Here is a 25476-nt window from a genome sequence, read left to right as displayed (position 1 = left end):
GGGGTTCCCTGTCCTTCACTATCTCCCGGAGTTTGCTCAGACTCATGTCCATTGAGTTAGTGATGCCATCCAACCATCTCCCTGGTGGCTCAGATGGTAAAGAGGCTGCCGGCAGTGCAGGAGATCCAAGTTTGATCCCTGGGTCGGGAAGATCCCCTGGAGAAGGATATGGCAACCCACTCCAGTATCCTTGCCTAGAAAATTCCATGGACAGAGGAGTCTGACAGGCTACAGTCCATGGGGTCACAAAGAGTCAGACACAACTGAGTGACTTAACTTTCTTTCCAACCGTCTTATCCTCTGTCACCCACTTCTCCTCTCGTCCTCAATCTTTCCCAACATCAGGATCTTCCAGTGAGTCAGCTCTTCAAGTCTGATCTCCTTTCTATCCAAGGGACTCTCAAGAGTCTTCTTCAAGATCACAATTCAAAAGTATCAATTTTTCAGCACTCAGCCTTCTTTATGGTCCAACTTGGACATCTGTATGTGACTACTAGAAAAAACCATAGCTTTGACTATACATACCTTTGTTGGCAAAGTGATGTCTCTGCTTTTTAATACACTAAGTTTGTTATAGCTTTTCTTCCAGGGAGCAATCAACTTTTAATTTCGTGGCTGCAGTCACCATCCACAGTGATTTTGGAGCCCAAGAAAATAAAATCTGTCACTGTTTCCACTTTTCCCCCTTCTATTTGTCATGAAGTGATCGGGCTGGATGCCATGATCTTCGTTTTTTGAATGTTGAGTTTTAAACCAGCTTTTCACTCTCCTCTTTCACCCTCAAGAGGCTCTTTAGTTCCTTTTTGCTTTCTGCCATTAAAGTGGTATCATCTGCCTATCTGAGGTTATTGTTATTTCTCCTGTTGACAATCTTGATTCCAGCTTGTGAGTCATCCAGCCCAGCATTTCACATGATGTAATATATAACATGCAATATATAATATTTATTTATATATATATACATATAAATTAAATAAGCAGGTTGACAAAATACAACCTGCTTGAGGTACTTCTTTCCCAATTTTGAACCAGTTGGTTGTTCCGTGTCTGGTTCTAACTGTTGCTTCTTGTTCTGCATACAGATTTCTCAGGAGACAGGTAATATGGTCTGGTATTCCCATCTCTAAAAGTTTTCCGCAGTTTGTTGTGATCCACACAGTCAGAGGCTTTCGTATAGTCAATAAAGCAGAAGTAGTTTTTTTTTTTAATCCCCTTGCTTTTTCTATGATCCAGCAGATGTTGGCAGTTTGATCTCTGGTTCCTCTGCCTTTTCTAAATCCAGCTTGTACATCTAGAAGTTCTCAGTTCACATACTGTTGAAGCCTAGCCGTTGAAGGATTTTGAGCATTACCTTGCTAGCATGTGAAATGAGTGCAGTTGTATGGTAGTATGGACATTCTTTGGCATTGCCTTTCTTTGGGATTGAAATAAAAACTGCCTTTTTCCAATTCTGTGGCCAGTGCTAAATTTTTCAAATTTGCTGGCCTATTGAGTGCAGCACTTTTACAGCATCATCTTTTAGGATTTGAAATAGCTCAGCTGGAATTCCATCACCTCCACTAGCTTTGTTCGTAGTAATGCTTCCTAAGGCCCACTTGACTTCACACTCCAGAATGTCTGGCTCTGGGTGAGTAACCACGCCATCGTGGTTATCTGGGTCATTAAGACCTTTCTTGTACAGTTCTTCTGTGTATGAGTGCCTACTATGTGCAAAGTCCTGTTCTAAGCACTACAGTTCTATCAGTGACACATGCATGAAAATCCTTACCCTTTTATAGACTACATAAGTCAGGCAATACACAAATAAGCAAATTATAATTATACGGTCTCTTAGAATGTGACCATACAGGAAATAACAGAGTAGGATAAAGAGATGAGGGGTGTCAAGGAGGAGAGGTGTTTCCTTTTTAACTAGGATGATTGGATAGTCATTTTAGCCTTGACTTGAAGGAGATAAGGGACCAGACTGTGTAAAGCCTTGTTGGGCGTTATAAAGTCTTTGGTCTTTGGCCTTTTGAGAAATTACGAACCACTGGAAGGTTTTGAGAAGAAGAGTAATATGATTAATACTCAGGCTGCTGTGTAAAAAATAGAACTTAGGCGTAATGTAATATTTGATGCAACAACTATAGTTAACACTGTTGTATGGTATATTTGAAAGTTACTTAATGAGTAGATTCTAAAAGTTCTTATCACAAGGAAAAAAGTATTTTTTTTCTTCTTTCCCCCTTATATCTGTATGAGGTGATGGATGTTAACTAGACTTACTGTGGTAATCATTTCACAATATATGTAAGTCAAGTCATTATCCTGTATACTTTAAACTTACATAGTGCTGTAGGTCAGTTACATCTCAATAAAACGGAAAGAGGGAAAAAAACACTGGAAGATAACACACTCACAAACAAAATGGTCACTTAAAGAAAGAATTAGGCAAACAAGTGTGGAAGCAGGGAGATGGGTAAGGAAAGAATTCTAACAATGGAATGAAATGAGAGCCACAGTGGAGACATGAGAACTGGCCAGACTCTGTACATGTTCTTGAAGGTAGAGCCAACAGAATTTCCTGGATGTAGGGACAAAGGAAAAAGAGGTTGCAAAGAAGCGTGGAATTTTCATTTCCTGAGATCTGGAAGACTTCAAGAAGGAGCAGGTTTGAAGGGAATGGGGGAGAAAGAAGGTGCGAGGAGTAGAGCCTGGGGCGTGCCGAGGGTAGAGAGCTGTCCAGGAGAACAGTGGGATCCGGGCGAGGAGACTAGAGGGTGGCACACTCCAAGCTGTAGAGACAGCACGGTAAACTGCTAAACATCCACCATCAATAAGTGGTAGGGTGAATGTTGCCATTTTTTACATTTTTGTTGCAGTTGTTGATTTACCATGTTGTGTTCATTTCTGCTGTACAGCAAAATGAATCAGTTATACATATATTCACTCTTTTTTAGATTCTTTTCCCATACAGGTCATTACAGAGTATTGACTAGAGTTCCCTCTGCTATACAGTAGGTTCTTTGAGTTATCTATTTTATATATAGTAGTGTGTATATCGGAGAAGGCAATGGCACCCCACTCCAGTACTCTTGCCTGGAAAATCCCATGGATGGAGGAGCCTGGTGGGCTGCAGTCCATGGGGTCGCTAAGAGGCGGACACGACTGAAGTGACTTAGCAGCAGCAGCAGCAGTGTGTATATATCAATCCCAATCTCCCAGTTTATCCCTGTCCTTCCTTCAAACCCCCTTGGTAACTGTAAGTTTGTTTTCTACATTTGTGACTCTATTTCTGTTTTGTAAATAAGTTCATTTGTACCATTCCACATACAAGTGATTGATCTCGTGATATTTGTCTTTTTCTGTCTGACCTACTTCACTCATTATGACAATCTCTAGGTCCATTTTAACTGAACATATTTACCTTGAAATACAGTGTTGACAAGGCCCTCTTGAAAACATGAAAAAGAATCAACTTTTTAAAGAAATTAATCACTTTTGTGTTCCTTACAAACCAGTGAAAAATAACTGTGTTTCAGAAGCCTCAGCATGGAAGCCAAATATTCATGACGTGTTTGGGAGATTACCAAGGGACTGAGGGGAAATAGAGCAAGCAAGGTCTGGGGTCTGGAGCACCAGGAGTCATCCAGGCAAAGGTAGAGAGCTGTCACAGAGAAGGAATAGCCAGGGAGATGAGTAAAACAAAGAGTGTGATGTGCTAGTCTAGCTAGAAAAGTACTGTAACTTGTTAAACATCCACTATCTAGCAAAGATAAAATTAATGTCATTTTAATGAAATATATTTACTTTGAAACACAGTACAGATAATGCCTCTTTGTAAATGAAAATGTTAAAAAGAATGAACCCTTTTCCTAAAGTTCATCTTTTTTATCTTCTTTATAAATCAGTCAAAAGCAGCACTATACTTCAGAAGCCTCACGATACAAGCCACATATTCGCCAGTTCTGCATTTCAGTAGATGTGCGCGCACACGCACACACACGCACGCACACGCACACGCGCACACACACACACACACACACACACACAGATGTCCCAAGTGTGAGCGGCTGAGTTGAGTGAGTGGGAGCAATGAAAAGCTGGTATATGGTGTTTGCTTGATGAAAGAAGTGAAGAAAAGCCACCAGTAATGACTGTTGCCAGGAGCACAGCTTTAGGGTTTGGAGACTGTGGTTAAGGATAGAGACGAGATTGAATCTAGGCTCTGAGGTTGTTTATTGGTTCTAAGTTCTTTGAAAAAAAAACAAAAACCAGCGATTGCACAGCTGTCTCAGGACAAAATATCTTTGTCCATACAGGGCACGAAGGGATTTGGGTAAGTTAGTTTGGCCTCTTCTGCTTGGGGCGGGGTTAGCTAGAGTGGAAGCTGGTGGGAGGACCTAGGCCTGGCTGAGAGTCCCACTGTCCCGGAAGCGTGACTGGGGAGGGCCGTATAGGTGGGGCTAGATGGCCCTCTGGGAATGGAAGTCTCAAGGTCAAGAAGATGGTGATTCTCTTCAAACTTACCTACAGATTTAAAACAATCCCCTGAAGTAAGAAATGCCAACGCACTCCAATATTCTTGCCTGGCAATTAATTAAAAAAATTTTTATTTTATATTAGAGTATAGTTGGTTAACAATCTTGCGTTAGTTTCAGATGTACAGAAAAGTGATTGGTTATACATAGACATGTATATATTTCAAATTCTTTTCCCATTTAGGTTATTACAGAATACTGGGCAGAGTTCCCTATGCTATACAGTAGAACCTTGTTGATTATCTATTTTAAATATAGCAGTACATGTCAACTGTACCTTTCTATATGACAGCACAAAGATGGAAGTGAAGATAAGCAAATATTTAGAAGAAAGATATTTATAATTAGTAAGACTATGCTCACTTCGTACTGAGATTTCCTTTCCTTTAACCTTTGCTCCAGTCAGTTACTCCAGGGTTCCTGACAAAGAAGGTCATGAATAAAATCTGGTATACATGACTTCTTAACACCTACCAGGTATTACTTGCTTACTTTTGTCAAATGTTTGATGTATATTATCTCATTTACTCCTTTTTGAGGTCAATACTATTTCTAGCCCTTTGTTACAGATTAAGTTGCTGAGACTCAGAATAGCTAGTGCCTGGTGCATGCGTGCACAACAAAAGTTGTGTTTGACTTTTGCAAGCCCATGGGCTGTAGCCCACCAGGCTCCTCCGTCTGTGGGATTTCCCAGGCAAGAATACTGGAATGGGTTGCCATTTCCTTCTCCAGGGGATCTTCCCGACCTAGGGATCGAACTGACCTGTCTTACATTGGCAGGTGGATTCTTTACCACCTGCGCCATGTGGGAAGCCCAGAGTAGCTAGTACACGATTTAAATTTACATAGATGGAAAATGAAGAAGTTAAGATTTGAACTGTTCTGATTCCAGAACCTGCTTGCCTACTACTGTCCATGCTGCCATAGAGGCCAGAAAATGTTTGTGGAAAAATAAATGTCATTGTACACATCAAAAAATTTTTTTCACCTTTCTAAGGATATAGAAAATTTCCAAGGGTAATTGTAAGGAACAAATGCAGAAATGACTGCAAACCACTCAGCACCATGCCTAGTACACAGTAATTATTACTAGGAAATATATGCTAACAGTTTGGGGGGTATTTAGGAAGACGAGAGTTTCCAAAGGAATAAAAGGATATAATCCACCCCCAAAATAAAACAATCCCTATCAAAAACCCAGCAAACTTTATTGCAGGAACTGACGAGCTGATCCTGAAATTTATGTGGAAATTCAAAGGCTCCAGGAGAGCCAAACCAGTTGTGAAAAAGAACATAGTTAAAAATGTCCTATATGACTACAGAAGTCAAGACATTTTAGTACTGGCATAAGAATAGACATGTACATCAATGGAACAGAACTGAGAGTCCAGAAGTAAGCATTTTTATGGTCAAATTTATTTTTGACAAACATGTCAAGACAATTCCATAGGAAAAGGATTGTCTTTTCAGTATATAGTGTTGGTACAATTGGATATCTACATGCAAAAATATGGAGTTAAACTCTTACCTCACACTATACACAAAAATTAACTCAAAATAGATCACATATCTGGAAGGTAATAACTGAAACCATAAACCTTTAAGAAGAAAACATAGGAGTAAGTATTCATCACCCTGGGTTAGGCAAAGGGTTATTAAATTTGACACCCAAAGCAAGATTCATAAAAGAAATAAATTGGATTTCATCAAAGGTAGAAATTTTTGTTCTTCAAAGATACCATTAAGAAAATGAAAAGACAAGCTACAGACTGGGAGAAAACATTTGCAAATCACGCATTTGATGAAGATTTGTATCCAGAATATATAAAGAACTCTTGCAACTCAGTAAGATAAACAACCCAATTTTAAAATGAGTTTAAATAAAGACTTTACCAAAGAAGATATTTGAGTGGCTATTAAGTACATGAAAGGATGCTCAGTATATTCATTAGAGAAATGCACATTAAAATCATATCTACAAGAATGTCTATAATAAAAAGAAGAGACAATATCAGGCATTGGTAAGGAGAAACTGGAGCCTCATATATTGGTGGTGGGAATGTAAAATGGTTCAGCCGTTTTGGAAAAATGTGGCTGTTCCTCAGAATGTTTAACATAGGTTTACCATAGGACTCAGCAATAGCACAAGTAGATATTTACCAAGATAAAAATGTTTTCATAAAAACTTGTACAAAAATGTTTGTGGAAATATTATTCAAAACACCCAAAAAGTGGAAAAAAAATCTAGATCTGTCCATGAAATGGAATTATATTGAAGAATAGAAAGGAATGAACTACTATTGATAGATGCTACAACATAGATGAACCTCAAAATCCTTATGCTGAGTGAAAAAAGACCACATACTGTATAATGCCATTTATATAAAATGTCCAGAAAAGGCAAATCAGTATAGAAAGACAGTCTACTCGTGATTGCCTGGGGCCAGAAATGGGTATGGGGATTGACTGCAAAGGGGCTTGACATGAGGGATCTCTTTGGGGTGATGGAAATGTTCAAAATCTGGATTGGCGTGATGGTTGCATAATTCTTTGTGTGTTAGTTGCTCTGTGGTGTCAGACTCTTTGCAATTCGATGGACTACATGTCACCCACTAGGCTCCTCTGTCCATGGAATTGTCTGTACAACTGTAAATTTACTAAAATGTCACTGAATTGTATACTTTTTTTTTTTTTTGGTCACTCCTCACAGCCTGTGGGATCTTAGTTCGCTGACCAGGGACTGAACTCGAGCTCTGGCAGTGAAAGTGCCAAATCCTAACCACTGGACTGCCAGAGAATTCCCCAGGTTGGAGCCAATATTAATACTATTATTATTAATAGCATTATTTTCAGTGACATTTCTACTTCCAATAAAAGTTTCTGATAGTGAAGCATATTATATATTATTACCAACAAGTTTTATATTTTTATTGAAAAATAATTCACATGTCATGTTTCATCCTTTTAAACAGTACAATTCACTGTCATTAGTATATTTGTAATTGTGTAACCATCACCACTAATTCCACATCTTTATTACCTCAGTGGGTTTTCTGAATTGGCTAGTACAGTGTAACTATTTAGAATATAAGATAAAAAGTCTAAATTTAGGAACTTATAAATTTAGAAGTTATATTTTGTTGGAGACATTTGGTTCCTAGTATAAATTTAGGAAACAAATGCCTGCGCCCAAATACAATATATGGTCCAGTTTCTACCGTCAACAAATGAATACATTTATTGAAATGTAACTTCCTATTTTAGGTAAACTGTTGTACCCAAAACTTGTGTGATAGAAAAAAAAAAAAGACAACCTAGAGGGGTGGGATGGGGTGGGAGGTACGAGGGAGGTTCAAAGAGAGAGGGAACATGTATACCTTTGACTGATTTACGTTGATGTATGACAGAGCCAACAATATTGTAAAGCAATTATCCTTCAATTAAAAATAAATTTAAAAAGAAAAATATATGGATTTTATTGAAGTATAATTGATTTACAATGTATTAATTTCTGCTGTACAGCACTGATTGTTTTATATATATATATATATATATATATATATGTGTGTGTGTGTGTGTGTGTGTAGGTAGGTGTAATCGCTTGGTTGTGTCTGACTCGTGATCCCATGGACTGTAGCCTGCCAGGTTCCTCTGTTCTTGGATTTCGCAGGCAAGAATACTGGAGTGGGTTGCCATTTCCTTCTCCAAGGGATCTTCCCCACCCAGGGATCGAACCTGAGTGTCCTGCATTGCAAGCGGACTCCAACTGAGCCACTTTTTTAATATTCTTTTTCATCATGGGTTACCATAGGATATTGAACATAGTTTCCTGTGCTACACAAAAGGACCTTGTTGTTTATCCACTCTCTATATAATAGTACACATTTAATCCCAAACTCCCAAACCATCCCTCCCCCACACCCTGTTCCCTTTTGACAACCAGAAGTCTGTTCTCTATGTCTGTGATTCTGTTTCATAGCTAAATTCATTTGAGTCATATTTTAGATTCCATATATAAGTGGTATCATGTGGTATTTGTCTTTCTATGATAGAAAGCATATATTCATTTTAATCTTGCTTACATAGTCAATGACCACAGATAACCTAAATACATACTCATTTCTCCTTACACTATTTTTCTGGCTAGAAATGAAGACCTGTACATGATAGAAAATTTACAAAGTGTAGAAATGCTTAAACAGAAATGAACCTTATTGAAAAAGGGGTTAAGAAAGTCTCAAAAATCTTTAAATTTTAAAATACCGATTTATTGGTAATAGGTCCAGTGAAAAAATGGGCTTTCTCAGATCTTTTTTTTCCACACAGAATACAGTTTATTGTTATTATATGCACATTTTACTGAAAATCAGGAAGTCACACAAAAAAGCAATAGCTTTTAACAAAAAATTTCAAGTACATTAAGAGATTTTAAGTAGCTTTAGTACATTCACTACACTTTGCTTTTCACTGTTGTGTTTTTTTAAACAAATCCCCAAAGAATAATTTTACTTTTGATTTTAGAGTGATTTTTAATTATATTTTCTTACATTTAAGGTTTCCAAAAAATATGTGTGTACAGACTGTTAAGTTCTTGGGATTTAAAAAAAAAATGACTCCCAATTTCCGCTGAATACGGTCTGTATTCGCAAACATGACATTTGAAGACCTTCAGTTTTCATTAGCTGCAGGAAAAGAACAATGAATATTTAGAAAGGAGAAAGAGTAAAGAAAATAGAGATTCAGATCGGCTAAAAAACCAAACCAAAACACCTTTGGGCGCTCTCACGACACCTAGCTTCTATACTGTGCTAACTCCATTAGCGCCACCATGGACCACCTCCCAGGCTCTAGAAACCTCTCTGTGAGAACAAGTTAGAGACTTTGCTTTTGCCATCCCTGGGTCGCAAAACATCCGCTTGAGGGCGCCCTCCTCACCGCCCGCCAGCTCGGTACGCGGCCACCTCGCGGCCAAGAACCCCATCACAGGCGAGACAGACCCGGGGCTGATCTCGTCTTACTAAATTATGGAAATCGGTAAAGAAGAACATTCCAACAGTCTATCCTCACACCCCAGATAAGAATCCCAGGTTCCGAGAAACTCTTCCGGCCATCCCTAGGGGAACCGGAAGTGGGTTTACCCTAGGCAGAGCGCGCCTCGGTGGCATCGCCCGCCTCGTCAGGGGCCTTTATTGGGGCTGCCTGCACCGTTGCCTGCACAAATATCGAACAGGTCTGCTGCGAGTAGATCCCGAAACTTGGCCTTGTGTTTTTTAGTCAGCCTGCCGGCAGGCACTATACAAATCAATTAGGAGACAAGTCCAAGCAGTGAGGCCTCCGCTGCTGCGGCCATCCTCCTCTCCCAGGCCTGGGCCCTAGCCAGCCCTCCCGCCTCCGCTGCTCCGCCCTGCACCAGGGGGCCTGCGCGCGGTCAGGCTGGGACGCGGCCGACTTCCTTCCTCTCCGGGCAAGATGGCGGGGGGCGAGGCTGGTGTGACTTTAGGGCAGCCGCACCTTTCTCGGCAAGATCTCGCCACTTTGGTAAGGCATGGCTTTGGAAGTATGCGCTATGCTTCCAGGAGTAGGGATGACCGGGCCTCCCGCGAGGCTGTGGAACGAGGCGGTGCCGGGCGGTCAGGAGCATGAGTTAGGAGGGAGACCTGGAGCCCGGCGCCCAAAGCCGCGCTCGCGCTGCCCCACGCGCTTCTGTCAGTTAGGAAGCTGGGCATGGGGCTGTGCGGTCGTGGGGCCCCGAGCCTCCCGAATGATTTGGCTAGAAACTTAGTGTTAAGTGTCATTAAGGCTCTTCACTTTGGATGTTTTGAGAAAGAAGTATCTACACATTCCTTAGTGCTAATGCTCTCAAGGTTGGGGGACCCAGAGCCTCTACATCTCCCATAATCAGTGTGTAAGGATGAAGGACTTTTAGTGCTTTCCAGAATGCAAGATTGTACAGGAAAAGCTCTTTTAAAAGTAGAAGAGGGCTATTGAAATGGTAGCTAGCTGTAGGTAACAATGTAGTCAAAATTCTGATTCATCTTATGTACAATGATTAAACATAGAAATATTTGATTGCAGGATGTTTCCAAGTTGACGCCACTTTCACATGAAGTTATCAGCAGACAAGCCACAATTAATATAGGTGAGATAAGAATAACTTGGAGATTTAATTGATTTCCAGCAAATAATTTTAATCTTTCCCTTTGTGTAAGTACGTAAATTACATGAAGATACAGATATTCGTGAAGTCGCTGTTGAGCTCTTGGGAGCAATGCATCTGCTAGATTTTTGGTGGGAGGCCCCTGTTGCCTATGTCTAGCTTATAGACTAGGTGAGAAAAAAAAGGTAAAGACGTAAAACTTTTAATAGCATAAGGTGATATGTAGTCATCTAGTAAAGAAGAGGGGAAATGTGATTGTACTTGCCACACAGGGTTGTTGCAAGAGCAGAGTTTGTGAAAGTTTGTTTGATATGTGCATAAGCTATAATTAAGGTGGATTTTTTTTCCCCTTAATTGGCACCTGGAACTTTGGAGGAGAAGTTATGTTGACTGAGTGTAAATTTGGGGTATTTGAGAGTCTGTACAAAAACAGTAAAACCTCTTTAAAAGTAAGGCTCTACCTTGAGATTCTTAAAAAAAAAAAAAGTTGTAAGATACGTGCTAGCCTTAATAGCATTACTGTAATCATACCTGAGTTTTTTTCTTGTTTTCATGGATTCTTTTTTTGTGTGTCAGGGCTCTTCATACTTACTTTGGTCTGAAAATGCTGAAAAGTGTCTTGATATACAAAGTTTCATGCACTTTTTTACAAGTGTCTATTTTCAATGAAAGCACTGTTTTCTGTGATTAAAGATGGATCGCTTTTATTATGCTCAGTATGGTTTAAAACAAGGTTGTCACATGGAAAGTTCTCTTCAGTCCTGTATCATAAGTTTTTGTAATCAGGGATACGTAGGAGGAAATACCAGTCACTGTTGGTTTTACAATGATACTGACAGTGAGTTATGGCTTTGGGTTTTCTGCTCTAAAATTGAAAAAATACGTGGTGTAACTGAATGCACTTGAATTAATTTTTTGTACTTTGTAGGTACAATTGGTCACGTAGCTCATGGGAAATCTACAGTTGTAAAAGCTATTTCTGGAGTCCACACTGTCCGTTTCAAAAATGAACTGGAAAGAAATATTACAATCAAACTTGGCTATGCTAATGCTAAGGTGAGCTGTGTACAGTGAAATGAAAAACTCACTTTAATTGTTGAATGTGCAGATAACAAATCCAAGTCTTTTCTCATTGAAACTTTTAGATTTATAAACTTGATGACCCAAGTTGTCCTCGGCCAGAATGTTATAGATCCTGTGGAAGTAGCACACCCGATGAGTTTCCTACAGACATTCCAGGGACCAAAGGGAACTTCAAATTAGTCAGGTGACCTTTTTTGACTTAACATGTCATATTTTGTTGTCATGTGGTTTGTACTTTTTGAGATATTTAATTGAGATGTTAAACAGTGAACCTAATTGTTGAATGGCTTTATTTTTCCACTATTTTGTTTTTTCTGGTCCATAATGACAGTAATTTGAAAAGTGAAGTATTTAGAACTACCTTAAGACACATACGTGTAAGTGCTCCAAAGGAAAAGTATCACATAAGCAAAATGAGACGGAGGGAAACACAGCTCATTGGATTTAAGGGATTCTTTTTACCAGGCTTCCTAAATTTCTCTTAAACAGTGTTGGGTTTGTGTCTTAGATAAAGGAACAAAGCCATTCTTAATCCCCTCTCTTAAATACACGGACTTGTAACCCATTTATTTTCTGAATATGATTATATATTCTTTATCAGAGAATACTGATATCCACCTGGTGATGTTTATGGTGATTGGGGATGTCTACAAGGAAGTTGTAGAGCGAGGCAGAGCTGGGACTAGGGAGAGGTGAATGAAGCTCAGAGTTTGAGGCGAGGGAGAATGCTTTTAAAAAAAAATCAGGCCTGGTAATCAAGATGAAGATAAGGGCTTCCCAGGTGGCTCAGCGGTAAAGAATCCACCTGCAATGCGGGAGATGCAGGTTCTGTCCCTGGGTGGGAAGAATCTTGGAGAAGAAAATGGCAACCCTGTCCAGTAATCTTGCTTGGGAAATCTCATGAACAGAGCAGCCTAGCGGTCCATGACGTCACAAGAGAGAACATGAGTTAGCAACTAAACAACAACAATCAAAGTAAACAGTGTTATTTATTTACTTTTAAGTTCAAAATTTTGGGGGGTGTGCCACATGCCTTGTGATCAGGGATCGAGCCTGGGCCCCCGGCAATGAAAGCTTGGAGTCCTAACCACTGGACGGGCAGGGAATTCCTAAAGTAAAATAAAGAGAGGCTCAAATTACTGTTTTTTTCTTTTCATTATCACTGGATTTTTTGTTTGTTTTGCTTTTGGCATGGCATCGTTGCTCATCCTGTTTTCAATAAGTTTTTCATATTTTGTTCATCTTGGATTTTCTTGTATAAATTTTTATTTTTTTAAGTACTTAAATATTTGTTTTGATTACTGGCTTTTAGGGTATACCTTAAATTTTGCATGTGTGTCAAGTGCCTCACTTGCCTCACCCTACTTGTGGCCCTTATCAGCAAACTTGTCCTGGAGAGGGCCCAATAATAAGTATTTTCAGCTTTGCAGGTCACAGATTCTCTTTTGAATTACTTATTTCTGCTCTTGTGTTAGGAAAGCGGTCATGATGTGCATGAGTGGTTATGACAGTGGGGCAGTTTGGTGTCCCTATTTTAGATTATGAGTATGAGTATACAACTATTAAAAATAATGGTTCCGAATGAGTAGCATAGTTTTGTTAAGATAGTGCTGCCATCTCTACTTCTGATTGGCATTTCCAGCTTGTCAAGATGCTGGAGAAGTTTTTGGCAAATTTTTTCAGATAGCACTGCCCGTTCTGTTAACAGTTACAGCTTTCAAATCAATGACATTCCCAGTATTTACTTTATACCATATTTTCTTTGATTGGATTTGGAAGTTTGTGTTTCTTCAGTTATTTCTATACATAACTAATTTCATTTGTTTTGTAATGATCTGCAGTGATTTTACTCTTAGCCAATAGGTAATTTTTGTTCTTCTCATATTTTATTTTTTTTCTCCAGTTTTATTGAGATATAATTGGCATACAGCACTGTAATAAACTCTAAGGTATACAGCATAATAATTTGACATACATACATTTTGAAATGATTTTCACAGTAAGTTTAGTGACCATCCATTATCTCATATAGATATAAACTTAAATAAATAGAAAAAAATATCTTTCCTTGTGATGAAGACTCAGGATTTATTGTTAACAACTTTCATGTATGACATATAGTGCTGGTAACTATATTTATTGTATTGTATGTTATACCCCTGGTACTTCTTTATTTTAAAAGTTTGTGACTGCTTTCATCTGATTCCTTCTTCCCCCAACCCCACTGTTGGTAACCGTAGATCTGTTAATTACAAATCTGATCTGTTTCTATGAAATTTTTGTTTGTTTCTGAAATATAATTGAGCCAGTAGGTGATCTTATTTCTAAAGTCTAGAAACACCAAGTCCTGTAACTGCTTGACTTTACAGAAATAATTATTTGCATATTCTTATGCAGTATTGACATTCTATACTTCAAGGGATTTAATTTTAGGGAATCTGTAACTCGAATGTTGATGTATTGATTGATCTTAGGACTGATGGTTATTTTTTAATTTGTTAGGCATGTTTCCTTTGTTGACTGTCCTGGCCATGATATTCTGATGGCTACTATGCTGAACGGTGCCGCAGTGATGGATGCCGCTCTTCTGTTGATAGGTAAATACATCGGAATTGGTTCCAACAAATCACTGTGGAGCAAATCCAAGGTGGAATACTTAAAGGAAAACTAAGGCCTTAAGGATTACAACCAGTATCTAAAGGTGACAGGAATGGGAACGAACATGTCAACCAGTATGACATCCTTGTCTTCCAGCTATCAAAAGTCTGGGTCCATGAAATGATTTATTATTTTAGTTTTATATTTTTTTGTGTGTGAGCATCTTTGAACTGTTTACGCAACATTAGTGTATAATGGTTTTATTAGATCCAAATTTCATTTATAATAAGTGCTGAAGTCTAGTAGATGAACTGTGATTTTCAAGTCTGGGGTTGTGCCACCTTATGTGAGCTGGCAAGAGTTTTTGTTGCTATGGGATATAATTTTTTAAAGTAGGCTGAGTGGATAGAGTATAAGACACCTAAACATCACCACTTAGGGAGGATGGTCATTGGAGTATCCAGCAAAACATACCTACTTCTTGGTAACACCGATGGTTATTTCTAGTGTTCTTTCCTCTATTTGTTAGGGAGTAGCCTCTGATAGTAGTTGAAATTCATGGACTGTGTTAAGTGTCTTCCCTTAATTACTCGCCACCTCTCAGGAGCTTGACCAGGTCAGAGCATCTCTAAAACTGGATAGAGCCAGGGGGCTATACCTTATGCTTGAGCAAAAGCCAAGGGCATACCCTGGAATGCCAAACTTGTGGATTCTTAGGTTACTTGCTTAAGACGAGCAAAGAGAATCTAATAATCAGGAGACTCCAGTGAATACAGGCACAGGGGGTGGAGCAGGGGCAAAAGTTGAATGCTTGGCAACAATCCAGGACTTTTGCTTTGGATAGAGTTAGGGCATTCAAGCATTTCCTTTTTTAGATGTCAGCTAGGTGTTTTTTGTTTTTTTTTTTAATAGTATAATAGAGCATAAAAGTTAGCATTATAGCTATTTAAAGTGTACAATTTGGTGATAGGAAGTACATTTGCAGTGTTTTACAAGCATCAGTGCTATTGAGTTCCAGAACATTTTTGTCTCCCTAGAAGGAAACCCTGTGCCCATTAAGAAGTCACTCTAATCCCCCTTTCCTTCACTCCCTGGCAACCACTAACCTGCCTCTTATGGATTTTCCTATTCTGATAGATAGTTCTAGCTAATTCTCATGCATCTTTTTTACTCTTTATCTTCTAGCTGGTAACGAGTCTTGTCCTCAGCCTCAGACATCTGAACACTTGGCTGCTATAGAAATCATGAAACTGAAGCATATTTTGATTCTACAAAATAAAATTGATTTGGTAAAAGAAAGCCAGGCTAAAGAACAGTATGAACAGATCCTTGCATTTGTTCAAGGTAAGAAGCCATAATACCTAATAAAAGTCTTCCTCAGTGACAGTAAAATAACAAAAGCTTTTTTTAAAAACAAAAAACTTTGGTCTTGGGAATTCCCTGGCAGTCCACTGGTTAGGACTCTGCTTTCACTCCGAGAGCACCGATTCAATCCCTCAATTGGGAAACAGATCTCACAAGCTTTGTGGCATGGGCAAAAAGATAAATATTTTTTAAAATCCATTAAAAAACTTCAGTCTTACACTATCCTTACTGAGTAGCTACTTTTAGAATTGGGACTGATGGTGATTTATCTTTAGTGTTCCTTTCCTTTAATGGCATGGTATTTGTCATTTCAGGGAAGACATCTTATTGTTGACATTAGATTCTCTCTTATCCTTGTTTTTCTTGTGAGAAAGGTTGACTTCCTCTGCATCCAGTTCTCTCATAACAAAAAAGAATGTCTCATTTTGATTAAAGCCTCATTGTGTTTGGTACATTGCTTTCATGAACCTGTTAGACATTTAATTAATAAGGAGCAGATATTATGTATGCCATTAGTCTTTGATTAGCAAGAGACTATAAATTTGTTTTGACATTTATTGGGAGGTCAGTTGCATGTTATTAGAAAAGAGATCCAACCAGTCCATCCTAAAGGAGATCAGTCCTGGGTGTTCATTGGTAGGACTGATGTTGAAGCTGAAACTCCAATACTTTGGCCACCTGATGAGAAGAGCTGACTCATTTGAAAAGACCCTGATGCTGGGAAAGATTGAGGGCAGGAGGCAAAGGGGACGACAGGATGAGATGGTTGGATGGTATCACCGACTCAGTGGACATGTGTTCTGGTGGACTCCGGGAGTTGGTGATGGACAGGGAGGCTTGGTGTGCTGCAGTTCATGGGGTTGCAAAGAGTCGGACACTACTGAGCAACTGAACTGAACTATAGAAACCTTTCAACTAGTAAAATGGTCTTTCCCAGGAGTGTTAAGTATTTTAATTAATCCTTTAAGCAGTTTTATTATTTTGGTATATTAAATATATCTATTAGTAAAATTTGAGTTTTTTCCCCTTGAATGCAGTAGTGTTCATTTTCAGGAGTAAAAAGAAACAGAATACTGACACTTTTCTGAAAAGAATTACCATTTTCTGCCTGTTGCTGTGGGTATATGTGGGTATATTTAGGCATCATTTTAATAATCTTAACTATTTCCTGTAATATATGAAGAACAAGTTCTATAAAACTGAAGAATTTTGATCTTTTGAAAATTTTGTCTTATAGGTACAGTAGCAGAAGGCGCTCCTATTATCCCAATTTCTGCTCAGCTAAAATACAATATTGAAGTTGTCTGTGAGTACATAGTAAAGAAAATTCCAGTACCCCCAAGAGACTTTACTTCAGAACCCAGACTTATTGGTAAGTAATAGGATTTTTATCTGATCTTTCCCACATTGCTGATTCATCTTTAAGGGAATCACCAATGATTTCTGCAGAGGTGATAATAAATTACAGTCTCCATAAAAAACTTTTTTTGAAGTCAGTTAATTCTGAGATTGTATTAGCAGAGTTAGATTGTATTACTGGATGAGAGTCCTGAATACAGACACAACTTTTAGCCTTTTTGTGTTTGGTATGTGTTATGTTAAATGATCAAGATGAAGCAATAAAGTATGCCTTATGGAATTATGTTTTAGTTAGAAACAGGATATTAGGACTTCCAGACAAATTATTTCATTGTACCATTAATGAAGATATTCATCTCTCTCATTTGTTTAAGTTTGTGGTATCAATATTGGTATAATTTGATAAACTCATGGTTTCTACATAGATTGTGGAACCTTTTCACAACAGACATTTGAACCCTCTGAAGCTTCACCTAGGTGCCCCCCAGCCCTTTCTGTGTGTTGTGGGCAGGGTTCTCTTGGATTATTGTAATGAGTACCCCTTGTTAATGGTTCCTGCTCTCGGGACTAAAGTGCAGGTCACATAGTCCTAGGGTTGTTTTGAAGTTTTGAAACTAAATCTTGGTTGCAGAAGTCATATAAAGGAATATGACCAAAAAGGTCCACAATGCCTGCCTCACCCCTTAGCCCTGAAGTTACAGTTAACAGTTGGTGTGTACTGTTTGTGCACCTTTATAAACATGATACGTTTCTTGTTTCAGTTTTTGTGTGTGAAAGTGGGATCACACTATGCATAACTAGTCTTTTCTTTTTTCCTGAACAACAGATGAAGGTTATTCTTCTACATCATTTACATCAATACATATACTCTTAACATTCTTTTTTTTTTTAACTTTTAATTTTATATTGGGGTATAGCCAATTAACAATGTTGTAATAGTTTCAGGTGGACAGCAGAGGGACTCAGCCATACATACACATCTATCCATTCTCCCTCAAACTATTCTCCCCTCTAACAGTCTTTTTTTAACAGCTGCATGATACTCCATACTATGGGTGTACCATAGTATGCCTCCTATCAATGTACTTTCAAGTTATTTCTACTTTTTCCAGCATAATTAAAATTGCAGTATACTTAGCTGGAATAATAATATTAGACTTTGTAACAAAGTCTCCTTGTATAAATTTTATGTGTCTACTATTTAAGAAAAGTTAACTTAGAAAAAAATAAATTTTTCTGAAGTTAAAGTGAATAGAATAGGCTTTAATTTGTTTTGTTTTGTTTTAGTTATTAGATCCTTTGATGTCAACAAACCTGGCTGTGAAGTTGATGACCTTAAGGGGGGTGTAGCTGGTGGTAGTATTCTAAAAGGAGTATTAAAGGTAAACTAGATTTTGATTGTTGTGTTTTTGCTTCATTTTTTCTCTTGTCCTAAGTAGGAGAATAGTATAGACACTCCGAATTGAAAAATAATTTTTTTCTTCACGATGTCTAGTACTTGATGTAGATTTCTTTGTTTACTAGTATATCTTTTGATTGTGTTTGACCTCAAACTTTATAGGCTTCTATGAATATGAAGCACATTTAAATTGGCGATAGGCTTATATGATAGGTTGTTCAAAACATTTGGATCGTTCTGAATTTGAAGATGTCTTCCACATCTTTTTTTTTTAAATAGAGATCTTTGAAATAAGGATGACTTTTCAGTTTTGCGGTCTTCCTGTTAGAACTTTTCGTATGTAATGAAAATGGTGTTGTCCTACAAATTCTAATTATTAATTTATATTTTTACAGGTGGGCCAGGAGATAGAAGTCAGACCTGGTATTGTTTCCAAAGACAGTGAAGGAAAACTCATGTGTAAACCTATCTTTTCCAAAATTGTATCGCTTTTCGCAGAGCATAATGATCTTCAGTATGCTGCCCCAGGAGGTCTTATTGGTAAGGCTTTTCCTCTCATCCCTACGGGGTTTTTTGTTTGCCACTTTATTTTATTTTTTTTGAAGGATAATTACTTTACAGAATTTTGCTGTTTTCTGTCAAACATCAACAAGAATCAGCATTTGATGTTTAATGATCAAGCAGGGTAGGGTAAGCTGTTGATTTTAGGTCATATGATGATTTCATATGTTTGTGAAAATTATTTTTAAACATAAGATTTTTGGTTTAATTTTTAAAGTAGCTCATTTTTAGCAGTACCAAAGTAAATTTTATGGCCTAAAATGTAAAAATACCTAACCGTAGGATTTTTTTAAACATGGTTATGGAATAATGTGGTTTTTTTGTTGTTTTTGTATGATTTTCAAATGGAGATTTACCCACAAATGTCAATTAAATCATGGTAGATCATAGTTAAACACTGAGGTGGGAATTAAAGATTATAACTTCCATTATCTTGCTGTTACTAAAATAATATATGGGTTTACTGGTCTCGTACAGTAGCGTATTACCTGATACCCAGAAAAAGGCAAGATACAGTGAGAATTCGTCAGAGGTGTTAATAACTTTTGGATTAAAGAAAATGTTTGATGTGAAGGAGTTCGTCTTTTTGTTCTCTGATGTTTGGCTATTTAATTCATTTTTCTATTGTATTTTGTAATTAGGAGTTTGCTGTGTATAATTTTATCCTTTTTGTTTGTTTTGTAAATAAGGAAACCCTTGGGACTTTTAAAATTTAACTTATGGAACTTTTCAAACATAAAAGTACAGAGAATAGTGTAACATGTGGTCATGCAGCCACCACGCAACTTCAAAGATTATCAATACTTTACAGTTGCTTCTTAGGGGGAACATGCTACATGGCTTGCAGGATCTTAGTTCTCCAACCAGGAATCAAACCTAGGTCTACAGCAGTGAGAGTGCCAGTTCCTAACCACTTAACCGCCAGGGGATTCCCAATACTTTACCATTCTTGCCTCATCTTTATATCTTCTCTCCTCCATGAAAGACGTGCAGCTAAAATATTTTGAAATCAATCCCAGGAATCACGTAAAATCTTTTAAGCTATCTTTTTGATCATTCTTTCAGGGGAAAAATGGCGGATAAATATCCTGCAAACTACTCATGAATTTTGTATTGTTTCAGCCGTCATTAAGGATATTCAGATTCATTTTTTATTTAGGCTGTTATGTCTGTTTGTCCTTTGCTTACAATTTAAATCAAGAGACTCGTCCTCAAATACCCAACTAACCTGTGAGTTTACAGTTCTCTTTCTTTAGATAACTATTGTCACATCTATGTAGCCAATAAATTAGTATGAAAATATAAGTTGTGTATTAAAATGTGTAGGTGGGTATGTGCTGTACTAGTTTGAATAAGTTTTTCGGGTAAACAGCTTTATAGGAAATAAAATGTTGGACCATATATATCTTATTTTGGATCAGGAGTTGGAACAAAAATTGACCCCACTTTGTGCCGGGCTGACAGAATGGTGGGGCAAGTACTTGGTGCAGTTGGAGCTTTACCTGAGATCTTCACAGAATTGGAAATTTCCTATTTCCTGCTTAGAAGGCTTCTAGGTGTTCGCACTGAAGGAGACAAGAAAGCAGCGAAAGTAAGTGCTTCAAGTGCCAGTGACATTAAGACCAGTTTTGAGGTTCATACTTTTTAGTTAACATAGGATTAAGAAAAGAGAGAAGGTAAATAAATTTGACTTCCTGAAAACCGAGAACTTGCATATGGCAGTCTAAAGTAAAACAACAAGAAACAGTATGTCCTGTATAACAATGACATGATAATTTCTGTTATCTGTATGTTTTTCTTAAAAGTCTTAACTGAAATCAGGTTGGCAGAGATGGAAAATTGCTGATGTCTTTTGTTGGTAAGGTGGTAGAAAAATAAGCAGTTATTTGGAAAGTATCTTCTTGATTTGGGGGTTTATTTTTCACCACTTAATTTCCTTAGGTACAAAAGCTGTCTAAGAATGAAGTGCTTATGGTGAATATAGGATCCCTGTCGACAGGAGGAAGAGTTAGTGCAGTCAAGGCTGATTTGGGTAAAATCGTCTTGACTAATCCTGTGTGCACAGAAGTAGGAGAAAAGATTGCACTTAGCCGAAGAGTTGAGAAACACTGGCGGTAAGTTTATTAGCCTTTGTCAGTGTCTAATAAAAAAGACACAGTTTACTTAACACACTCACAAACACACTTTACCTTGAACGCAACAGTTATTGTACCACGGCTTTAATTCTCAACTGTTTATTCGGATGATTTTGAAATCTGTATTTCTAGGCCTGATTTGTGATAGACACAACCTCTGCAAAAACCAGTGAATTTAGGTTTAATACCTCCCTTTTTCTGAACCTTTTTTTGAGAAATAGGTTGCCCCTTTAACTCTTAATACTTTGGTGTATATTTCTTAAAAACAATATTATCTTATATAACCACTTCAAGAAGCTTAAGGACTTCCCTGGTGGCTCAGATGGTAAAGCGTCTGTCTACAATGCGGGAGACCCGGGTTCAGTCCCTGGGTCGGGAAGATCCTCTGGAGAAGGAAATGGCAATCCACTCCAGTACTACTGCCTGGAAAATCCCATGGACAGAGGAGCTTGGTATGCTACAGTCTATGGGGTCTCAAAGAATCGGACACGACTAAGCGACTTCACTTTCACTTTCAAGAAGCTTAACATTGTTACAGTGCTAAAGTCTACCATCAGTTTTATCACTTGTTCTGATAATGTTCTCTGTCTCCTTCCTGTCTAGGGTCATGTACTGCATTTAGTTTTCATGGCTCTTTGAACTCTAATTTGGAATTTCCTCAGCCTTTCCTTGTCTTACTTGTCAGTGGCAATTTTGAAGAATACAAGCTAGTTACTTTCTAGATTGTTCCTCAGGTTGGGTTCATTTAATGTTTCCTAAGATTAGGTTCCCGAGAAGGCAATGGCAACCCGCTCTAGTACCCTTGCCTGGAAAATGCCATGTACGGAGGGGCCTGGTGGGCTGCAATCCATGGGGTCACTAGGAGTCTGACACAACCGAGCGACTTCATTTTCACTTTTCACTTTCATGCATTGGAGAAGGAAATAGCAACCCACTCCAGTGTTCTTGCCTGGAGAATCCCAGGGACGGGGGAGCCTGGTGGGCTGCCATCTATGGGGTTGCACAGAGTCAGACATGACTGAAGCGACTTAGCAGCAGCAGCAGCAGCAGCAGCAAGATTAGGTTCAGGTTATGTATTCTTGGTTAGAATATTTTCAGGTAGGTGGTGATGTCTCCTCAGGGAGTCATAACTAGAGACACATGATATCTGATTGCCCTTTGTTGAGGTTAATTTTGATCATACAGGTAAGTCATTAGCCAGTTTCCCCACCCTATAGTTATTCTTTACGCTTGTGAATTACTATTCTTTGGGGGAGAACCTATGCAAATAATCTGTTCCTTATCACACCCTCCCCTCCCCCTGGGTGAGGGATTTAGCTTAGCATCCACTGATGATTTTTGTCTGAATTGAGCTTGATTATAATGATTACAAAATGGTGATTACCCATCCCCTTAAACTCTTAACTCTGCCACTCATCATTTGTCATTTGACATTCTTTCTTCCCCATTATTTACTTACCTAGTTATAATATGTATTCATGGAATCCTATTTTATTCAGCAGGCCCTTACTGATTCATTACTGTCCTTACTTATGTTGATGTCTAGAATTTGCCCAGGAGACAAACTGGCTCCTATGTCCTGTTGATATTTCCCCATTTTTTTTAACCTATTATTTTATTAAGGGATCCATCTCTGTGACTGTTACGAAACCCATGCTAAATTAACAGTGATGTATTCTGGAGACAACTACACCCCACTATGGACTTTTGGGGAATAGCCACTGTATTCTCTCAACTTCAACTGAAACCCAGACTCAGGAGGCATCAATCCTTGCCCTCCTATTTCTGGAGGATGCAAAAGCCAACTATATATAAGAGGGCTTTTCAGAGAAAATGACCTCTGTCTTCCCAGAAGGTAAACCCTCTGCTTTGTTTTCTGAAGCAGATCACACCTCCACGGACAGTTTGGAAGCTGTGCAAGCTTCAGTATGTTTCTGTTGGGTTTGTTTTTTAATAGTTCCTTACTTTCTGGCACAAGTTGTTCTGAAGTCACCTTGTGTCTCTTTCCTGCTCCAGTTTAGAATTGGCCATTTCTCGAGGGAGCCCTGATTCCTCTTAGTGGGAAATGGTGTTAGAAATGAAGATTTGGGTGCTAAGTGTGCTCACTTCTCCAAAGGTGCTGTTTCTTCAGGGCCCTTTGAGTGGATAGAACTTAGAAACATACACCTATTGTTGACTCCTCTCTCTCCTCGTTTCTTGGTTAGTTAACTAAATCTACCCTTTCCTTTCTATTCTGTGTGACCTCTTTGTCACCCATACCATCATCATTGCACACTTAAAAGTTAGTGCAAAAGATTGCTAATATGCCTCTTCTACTGTTATTTCAGCGTTCAGTCAACATTAATCTTCCTAAAACATTTTTTCATGCAGTACTCAGTAATTTCTAGTAACTTCCCACTACTTTCTGATTGAGGACCTTTCTGGAAGTCTACTTGAATGCATTTTAAATTCCTCCTGCTTAGTCTCATATAAAGCTTCTACATTAGACTGTTTTGTGTCCTGATTGTCCACATAATTACTTAAATCACCTTTGGTTTGGTTTTGTTTCTTCCTCACTATCTACCTCCCTTATTAAGGCTTCCCTGGCACAGTGCCTCAGGATGATTTAATCATGTACTGTTCAAGAGATCTGAATTATTACTTTCTAATTGAGACAGAGTTAAACTTTTAAGTAAATCATCCTGCTTTGTGATGATTTCTTTATCGTTTTTTTTCTTCTTTTTCCCAGTGTATTTTTAAAGAAAGGAATGATCTTTTTGTGTGTCTACTAATATTATAAGAGGATTCTGTCCAAATGAAATTTTAGATGTTGCTTAAAAATAAGCAAGTATGTTAAAATTATTAAAAGAAATGAGAACATCTGAATAATCCTTATATTCTTTAGATCTGTTGTTTTTAACCCATGCTTAGGTAAGTTCTGTTCTGGAACCTACGATTTAGATAGCAATCTGTCTTGGCCATTGACTAGAGCAGACATTGAAACAGAGCTGGAGCAGAAATCCCTCTGCTGCTATTGAGAGTAATCTGTTTATAGATTATCTACTCCTCTAGGTCATCTCTTAATTTCATTTACCAGCTAAAATCATGATAAGGCCATAGTGACCTGTTGAAGTGCTGGGAACGGTTAAAAAAAAAACAAATTTTTTTCAAAGAGGAAAAAATTTAAAAAAATCAGACTGAAGTGGTTTATATGTCAACATGGTTCCTTGGGTAGACTGGAATGTTCTTTATTAGTGGTTCTGAAGGGGCAGGTGTATTTGCCAAGTTGAGCATGTTTATAGTAGCAACTTTCTGTTTGCTTTTCCTGTCAGTCCTTCTGGCCAGAGCCCATATCTGGGTCTATGAAGATAGTGTGAGCTTTCTTTCTGGAGGAGCAGGTTTTGGAAACATTCAATTTGAGCAGATAGGCAAGTAAAACTAGTTGTGTCATGTGATTATGTGGTAATGATAATGAAGCTGATATAAAATTCATGATTTCTTTTATTTTCATTTTGCAGTTTAATTGGTTGGGGTCAAATAAGAAGAGGAGTGACAATCAAGCCGACAGTAGATGATGACTGAAGAATTAAATAACAGATTTGAATGAAATTGGAATTTCTCTTAACAATCTAGGGGTATATTTTCAGAACAATAGTGGGAAAGTAATTTCACAGCTCATTACCTTAGTAGTAGCTGTAAGATTATTCTCATTTTTTGGTGATGAAAATTTAACCTCTAGTACCGAAATAGAGCCTACAATAAATGTAGAAATTAGAATCATGTTGGATTAAATCTACATTTTACCAGAAATTAATCATTCCCAAATAATGTCTAATTTATACATCAGTGCAGATTTGAAAGGAAACTGTTTGCTACAACCAGACTTTGCTGTAGTAGACATACCACTGAATCTGTTTGAAATAAAGTCCTTTGTTCGTATTTTTCATGATTGATCTTTGAGTAGCTCCAGGTTTGAAGGATTGTTGTAGCAGTAAAAATGTGACAAATTCTCAAAGACCAACTTCCCTTTCCCCATATTTTATGTTGTTTTATTTTTCAAAATTTTGAGTGAAAATAGATTCAAATAAAATTATCCTTTCAGGCATGAGGGCTTGTTTCCATGGACATGGCCTTTCTCTCCTTTCCCTGTCTGGACTAGAGCACAGGAAACCAGAGCCCGAAGTTTTCAGCTACTCCACCTGGTGCCCTGCGATTGCCTCTGCATTGCTTTACGCCTGAAACCCTACAGCCTTCCCCCATTGGAAAGTATTGTAAACAGTTGATTTTAGTTAAGTAGCAAAGATCTTTCCAGGCTTT

At 38.1% G+C, this 25476-nt stretch overlaps 1 protein-coding gene across 1 annotated transcript; it reads left to right on the top strand.

Moving 5' to 3' along the window:
- Positions 1-9979: 9979 nt before the first annotated feature.
- EIF2S3 (eukaryotic translation initiation factor 2 subunit gamma) lies at positions 9980-25098 on the top strand. Its single transcript, XM_052662975.1, has 12 exons — positions 9980-10061; positions 10599-10662; positions 11609-11736; positions 11826-11947; positions 14266-14360; positions 15547-15705; positions 16964-17098; positions 18373-18467; positions 18880-19024; positions 20467-20636; positions 20987-21159; positions 24678-25098. The coding sequence occupies exons 1-12, from the start codon at positions 9993-9995 to the stop codon at positions 24739-24741; spliced, it is 1419 nt and encodes a 472-aa protein (XP_052518935.1). The 5' UTR covers positions 9980-9992; the 3' UTR covers positions 24742-25098.
- The last annotated feature ends 378 nt before the right edge of the window (positions 25099-25476 follow it).

The sequence above is a fragment of the Budorcas taxicolor genome, chromosome X (assembly GCF_023091745.1).
Source record: "Budorcas taxicolor isolate Tak-1 chromosome X, Takin1.1, whole genome shotgun sequence".
NCBI lineage: Eukaryota > Metazoa > Chordata > Mammalia > Artiodactyla > Bovidae > Budorcas > Budorcas taxicolor.
This window is presented reverse-complemented; position numbering and strand designations above follow the sequence as displayed.